The following is a 7,453-nucleotide window of genomic DNA, read 5'->3' as shown; positions in this document are numbered from 1 at the left end:
TGCTTCTCTCGTTCACCAGCTGTCATCCAGAGCAAGAGTTAGAGCTTACCAGTAACTTCTAAACTAAGCAAACACAACAGAAAGGTTGTATAGGATAGTTTTTTGGCAACCCTGTTTGTCAGATGCAATTCAGAGGTCAGGGAATAAGTACTGTGAGGCCACATTTATAGTCAGGATATACAGAGACGGACAAATAACACTTTAAATTTAGTTAGACATGTGCATGCCATGATATTTCAGTAAAGACGGATCTGTGGGAACAGTCTCTCTGAGCAATGTGAACCACAGTGGCACATTTTACAGAGTATAAAATGCTATTTATATATTTGGCTCAAACTGTCCTTTAAAGGGCACAACTACTTCCCTTTTCCCAACTGCCACTATGAAGGAGTTTTGATTGAGTTACTAAAAAAAAAAAAGAAAGAAAAGATCTTACTAACACAAACATCCTCTTCTGAAAAGAGGGCCCCACCAGCCAACTTGTGGTTTCTGCTCCCGGAGCATTTTACACATTTTTTTCCCCAATTATGGTGATTTAATGTACACAGTTGATTTAGGTTTATAAGCAGTTTTAATGCAGACATAATCTTTGTGGCTCCAAGAGGCTCTGTGCTTAAGGCTTAAATGTGGAAATGATTGAACAAAACTGCTCTTTTCTTCCGTGATGCAAACACACTTGAATGTTTTCTTTACCTTGATGCTGTACATTTTAAGTGTTTGGTTTGCAGGAGGAATCAGAGTGAAGCATCAGCTTTATTTTATTTTTTTTTTTTTTAAACAGTAGAACATAGAATATATTTTCAGCTTTTCTTGTATTTAGCACCTACACTTCCTCCACAGCTGTCCTTTCAATGACAGCTCAACACACTGTGTCCTCCTAAAAGTGAACTGAAATCTGTATCTGTGGGTTTACAGGGTGCATTATCTTTACTTTATTTACCTGTGCATAATACTTACTACACAACAGGTGCGTAGACTGTCACTGCAAACAAAACACAATGCTATACAGTCTATCTGTTTTGCCATTTGGGTTTAAAATAAGCTGTCTTCTGTGACTTTTAGAAGGTAGATGTGACAGCAGGTCATTTTTGCACTTCTCTGAACACAACTGCAGTGACTCTTTCACTACTTATCAAAGTGCGGAGAAGATGATTGTTGGGAGCGGCTCATGCCGGAGTCCTTCAGTGAAGTTTGTTGGATTGAAAACTTCAGAATGAGTCATGACGTTTCTGCCCCTTGGGTGGCTCTTTCTCGGGAATGCAAACACACTAGATGGGCTGCATTTATGCCTGGCTGGCTCTGCCCAGCTGGGATCTGAGCTCAATCCTGTTTTACCCAGCTGTTAGAAACAATGGTGAGCCCCAACAACCTGTTAACATAACAGCTGCAGCTCTACGCAGACATTAACATTGAAACAGAGGGAATAAAGCCACCACATCATCTCATCCCATTATGGAGAGCCTGCAGTCAGCACCTGTGACTGACAGTTTGAGCAGTGGAAACCCTCTGGATGAGTCATACTCTGGTCTGCAGGTTCAACACGTTTCTGACTTAAACAGCCAGCTTTCCATCACTACAAGCATAAAATACACAGGAAAAACTGAGAGGAATGCTTAATGGTCAGTGGTCAAAGCCACATTTTCACCGCATCACAACTCAGACTGTGGAAATGTTTAATCTGTCTCACAGCAACAAAACAAACCTCGTCATCCTGACAACCCATCAAATACGAGAAGAGCAAGCCTTATGTGAGCATGAGGAGACAACTTTTCTAAGGATGTACTGACAAGGCTTTTAATTATCAGCATGCAGAAGAAAGCTGCTCACTGCTGACAGTCACTTCTGCACAGTGAGGTTTAGCATTGATGTAAAAGTGCTGAAATTGTGCTATTTGTGATGGGAGAGCAACTGTTTATAACTAAGCTTCTGCTATTAGAATGGAATCCACTCTGTTTTATGAGGTATGGCTTACTGCAGGTTGAAGGTTATCTAAAGGTATTCGAACAGGACTGCATAGGTTATTTTTAAGAGCTCTGTTAGTGGCATCCAAAAGAAGCTGCCTCCACAGTTTAGGCCACGGGCATAGAGATGAACTTTTTTTTATAGTACTTTGTCTTTTTAAATAACTCAGCATAATTTGAACACTTCTTTAGAAATTTACTGCAGTTTTCAAAACAACATTTTACACTTTCACAGAATCTGATATCTGACAGGTCCGTTAATGGTTATACTCGTGCTCCAATCAACAAAAATGGCCTATGGCTGAAGTAAAACCAAAAAATGTCTGGTAAGTTACTAAACAAATCAGATTCCACCTAAAACCTTATGTTAAAAGATTATAGTGGTATAAGTACTGAGATTTCAAAAGGACAGCCATGTTTGGGCCTCCTCCGTGTTTGAACACACTTGGTGTGACAGGCCTGCAGCGCCAAGACAAATACTGTTGAGGTTCAGTTGTTGCACTTTGTAGCTCAAGCTTTCAAGTGTCAGATTTGGTGTTTTTGTGAGAAGTGATAACATAAGCATTAGATTTTGCACTCTTGGGTTCTGGATACAAAAACTGACCAATGCTTTCTATTTATATATTTACATATAACTCCACACCCTAAGTTTAAAATCTTAATCAGACATCACAAGTTAAGGGATGTTTGAATATATTCATGCATGTGATATATTGATATCAAAAAGCAGCAACAAAATACCTTTTTAACCTTGGCAAAGTAGAACAGCTTGAGATGAGTTGCTGTTTGTTTACCTATTGAAAGCCCATATCCTGAGTGCACATACATTATGTTAAAAAGCTTTGGCGTGGTTGTAAGCCAGGACTTTAGTTTCCTGTAATACTGTGATTCACACTCTATGTCCACCAAACATGAAATGATTAGTCAATCAATCCAGTGAATCAAAACATTTAATTCACTTTTCAGCTATTTTAGCAATTGATAATTCAGTTCTGTCGTTTTACCAAGCAGAAGGAATGGAAATATTCTGGTTTTAGCCTTTTAAATGTCTTTATAATATCTCATCATAAACTGAATATCTTTGGGTCTGTACTATTAGTCTAGTATTGTAACATACCTAGTAATGACAGGGAAAAAAAAGAAAAAGTTACAGCCCTAATGTGCATTAGACCATTGAACTCAACTGCCTAGAACAATCTTTCATTATTTGCTTCAGACTCAAAGCCGTTAATTCCTTCTTTTCACTTGCACAACTAAAAAGAACAGGCCTAATAAATCACGAACTGCAGACATACATGTGTGCTCTCATGTGTTTGTGCAGGTTAACCGTTCCCCTGTAGTCAAGGTGCTAAATCAAGAGGCACAGCGTGCTGCTACTGTAAGTGTCTTGTGCTGTAAGCAGCTCACAGAAATCAGAGGGGGCCGTGATAGTTGAATTTTGCCCCTTTGCTGCCAGCAAACACTCCTAAGCACCTTCATCCAATCAGAGACACCGCATTAGCTCATACAGGTCGACACCAGTTCATTAGACTGTCACTAAGCCAGGTACCTCAGTCCTGTCTGTGTAAATGATATTCCATGTAAATAATCTCGGTGGGTTTTACAAACAAAAACAAGCCCAAAGCTTGGCATGTTTGACGTGAAGTGAATGATTGCAAACCTCACCTGCAGGTCTCTCTTTCCTTTCCTGTTTAAACAGGTGTCCAGTGCAAATATGCTACAAAAAAAACTGCAACTGCCTGATTAATTTGAAATAAACAGTAAAGAAAAAGACCCCCCCCCTCCTCCCCGTAAGTGACTCCCACGTGGCACAACTGTGCTCTGTTGTTGCTGGGCCACAGGATGCTTGATGCTCAGCAGGTTCAGTAAGAGTTAAGATAAGATGTTCCACTCCAAATATGGACAAGATATTTAGGGTTTTACTATAATAATTGAACAAGCAAGCAGAGGAATCAGTGTGATTCCTGGAGAATAAACACTGCTAATGTTGAAACTAAATGTTCAGAGTGGTTCGCCCGAGGTTGTGAAAGATCCTCTGGGACCCTTTGAGGAACAATTTGAAGCACTTCAGGGAGCTTTGTTTGACAAAATCTATATTAGGCATTCCTGTGTTCAAATTTTACTATAACACTCCATCATCATCATCATCATCACCAAAACACATTTCGAAGATTCATCAGAAGAGAGCAGATGTTAATTATGTTCTTTCTGATACTAACGGTTTATTTGTATGAGTAATAGTAAATGTGAAAGAGTAAGTAATGGAGGGGATTTTTGACCTTGAATGTCATTTGGGGTCAAAACAGCCAAATTCTGCCATCATAAATATGTTTAAGCTATTATTGCTAAATCTAACCAGAGTTTTAAAGTCACCCTCTGGTAAATGGATGGTAAATGATGATTTAGTTTGAGTTGTGACACATTAGAGATAAATTAGACATGAGTGAAAAGTAGCTATAGATGTTTTCCTCACAATAAAAACACAAGCAAAAGAGTGGTAAAGGGCGTACTATCCTAAATGGCAGACTTTACTGAGAAGAAGGCAGGTTTCTGTCCTGTCACTGCTCTGCTGCATTAGTCAAAAGCATGCAGAGCAGGAAAAACCCCAAATGCAAAAGCTTAGTCCCAGTAAACACAAATCTGAGCAGCCCCCACTGCAGTGGGGTCTCAGTTCACACTGCAGGCACTCCGAGTCCTGCGTGAGCTCGGGTTGTGTTGCACTCACCAGGTATGCTCCGACGGTGCCCTGTGCCAACATCAGGGCGCATTCCGATATTAAGAATATCTTGATATTTGAGAAGCACGAGGAGTTTTTGCGGGGGCCATCTGCTTCCAGCATGTCCCCGCTGCTCCGGTCCGGGTCCCTTTGCTTCTTCACCTGCATCCTCTCCTACGTTAGCCTCACAGAACTACGAGAAATCGAAACACACAGCAGGGTGACCAAAGGAAGACACTGGCAGGTACAGTGTTTCGCTTTTCGCTTCCCCCGGAGGCTACATTCGGGGTGCTCCCTGGCGCTGTTTCTCTCGATTCAACAAACTGTACTCTTTCATCTGACAAGCTACCAAACACACATCCAAACTCCGCGGGGCTCCGTCGCTCGTCTGCGTCTAAACATTGCCTCCTTGTCGACGCGCAGAAACATGTGAACTCCCTGAAGGTGTTAGCAAAGGCACAAGTGAGACGCGGACACGTAGATTTCTGTCAGGTCGCATGTTTCCGCCGCGGACTTTAGTGGATTTTCGCGGCGGCTCTGGATTTTGCTCACCAGGTTCTTATTTTTCTGCTAAACTCCGGCCGTACCGGTCTGTCATTATCCCTCACTTACACAGAGCTTGCCCTGCCTCCGCGCTCCCACCTCCCTGTACTACTCTCCTCCTCTGCGAGCACAAGCCCGGCCCTAGAGGCGCTGCAGAGAAGCGTCGACTCCGCTCAACTTGCATCTACTACAGTAGTCCTGTGGGGCCTCGTGTTTGTACTGTCCACACGTGTTTAAGAAATACTTAAATATAACAAACTGCCATCTTCTCACACCATAAACTCTTATGTGGTTTTTGCTGGTTTGAGGCTAGCTGCTAAACCGATTAGTTTGTCAACTACAGTTTAAAGTAATTTACCTAAGAAAAAATGCAAGTGAAGTGAAGCATACAATATGGTTGATACACCATACTTTATACTAGTACTATTAAAATATAGAAATAGAATATAAAGACAAAAAACGGACCACGACTTTAACGGGCTTCAGAGTTAAGCATTTTAGCTACCGCCATCTTGTGCCCTTTTTCTAAACCAGAAGCAGCAAGTTAACTCTAGCTGGCTAGCTAAATTGAGTAGCAAGAATCGCTAATTTACTTCAATAATACAGTTAATTTTCGATCATGTAAAACTGGCTAAAAATTATATACAAGTTGGACAAACCTAGCAGCCAGCTTCTTAGACCTTCTTTTAGTATAAGAGAAGACAGAAATGGAACCCACCTGTCTCTAACCTACACTTGTAATAGGTTTAAAACAAATATCCTTACAGTTGCCACAAACAAATAATTAGCTAAAGTGAGCAGACTGTAGGAAGGGATTACCAAAGTGCTAGCAGGGGCTCCATAGTGGGCGGCAAAGGTATTGCAGGTGGCCCAAAGTAATAATAATTTACAGTTACATATTTATATAAATACATTTATTCATATAAAAATCGAGATAAAACTGGCAATATAAGGGGGTTAGCTTGTGCTATTAATCAATACTCTGACCTAAATTTACAACTCATGTATTGACCATTGTGTCTAATTTGCAGGTGGCTCACATATTGGGCTTAACACTTAACACAAAAATTTCAAGGAAATTTACCAATTTCTCTTGTATTTTAATTAGAGTGAAAATGTAAGATTGAAAGTTTCTGTTTTTTAAGTGTGCCACAGCACTGGTGAGCTGTTCCATTTTAAATTTGGGGATTGATTTACTTTAGGAGCCTTCCTCTAGTGGCCATGCGAGGAACTGTAGTTTTATGACACACTTCCTACATGTTTGTAGTCCTTATGGAAAGCTAGCAGTCAGATGTTTGCTTTAAGAATTTTGCTCTTAATAAGTTTGCTCTAAGAATTACCCTTTAAGTAGTTATCCAATCATTAAAATAGTTGTAGATTAAAGAAGTTGCATGAATAATAAAACTAAAAATCATCTTGTAATGACATCACAGCAAGTGTGACACTACTGCATTCTTGGACCACATCCATTTCTAAAATGAAAGACAAAGATACAACGTATTGGGAATTTACAAATACATTATAAATTAAGAAAATTGCTGGACATGCGTGTATGTGCTATGGGCAGGCTATAAATGTATGCATATATGGTTTAAAATAGCAAAGTCAAATGTATATCTTGTGAATCGGAATCAATTAGCATATGCTCTACTACCAACCCTGAGCTTACATTCTCAAATTTGACCATCCATCTTTTTCTGCGTAACCAACTCAGGGTTGTGGGTTGGCTGGAACAAGCTGTCAAAGGAGTGAGAGGTGATGGTACATCCTGGACAGGTCACATATCTTTCCAGGACCAACAAATAGACAACCATTCATACTCATATTGGCATTTATTGCTAATTTAGAATCACCAGTTAACCCAATACAACAAGTATTTGGCATGTGTTAGAAAGCCAGCATACCGGGAGAAAACCCACACACACATAGAGTGAACATGTAGACTCCACACAGAAAGGCCCAGATTGGATTCAAACTCATAACCTTCACCCAAGTGATAGTGCTAACCACCGCACCACTGTGACTTTATGAACTTTCATGTTATACCGAGAAAAAAAAATTCCACTGACACACAAAGAGGTATTCAAACACTACTTCAAATCATCATTTTGGTATTTCTTACTATAGTAGATGTTTCGAGGACCACATTTTGGCAGGATAACACACACAAACACACACACACACAGCCAGATTGTAAGTGCAAAAACAGCAGCAGCCACGGTGTTGCATGTGG

The 7,453-nt window shown here is 40.3% G+C and overlaps 1 protein-coding gene across 7 annotated transcripts in view; it reads right to left on the bottom strand.

Annotated features, from left to right (window-relative positions):
- Nucleotides 1-6,070, bottom strand: part of slco3a1a (solute carrier organic anion transporter family member 3A1a) — a 35,127-nt gene extending 29,057 nt beyond the window's left edge. Inside the window, exons 1-2 of one of the 7 annotated variants that reach the window (XM_005470766.3) lie at nucleotides 5,939-6,070; nucleotides 4,687-4,870 (exon numbers count right to left, since the gene is read on the bottom strand). In XM_005470766.3, coding sequence (XP_005470823.1) covers nucleotides 4,687-4,845 — 159 coding nt within the window. In that variant the 5' untranslated portion in view covers nucleotides 4,846-4,870; nucleotides 5,939-6,070. Of the gene's footprint in view, nucleotides 1-4,686; nucleotides 4,871-5,035; nucleotides 5,454-5,578; nucleotides 5,768-5,879 lie in introns of those variants that run through there. The other 6 variants (XM_005470771.3, XM_005470768.3, XM_005470772.4 and 3 more) reach the window with 6 other exon arrangements.
- Between the last annotated feature and the right edge of the window lie 1,383 nt (nucleotides 6,071-7,453).

This window comes from Oreochromis niloticus, linkage group LG7 (assembly GCF_001858045.2).
Source record: "Oreochromis niloticus isolate F11D_XX linkage group LG7, O_niloticus_UMD_NMBU, whole genome shotgun sequence".
NCBI lineage: Eukaryota > Metazoa > Chordata > Actinopteri > Cichliformes > Cichlidae > Oreochromis > Oreochromis niloticus.
Note: the sequence above shows the minus strand (reverse complement) of the source record. Positions and strands in the feature narration are given on the sequence as shown.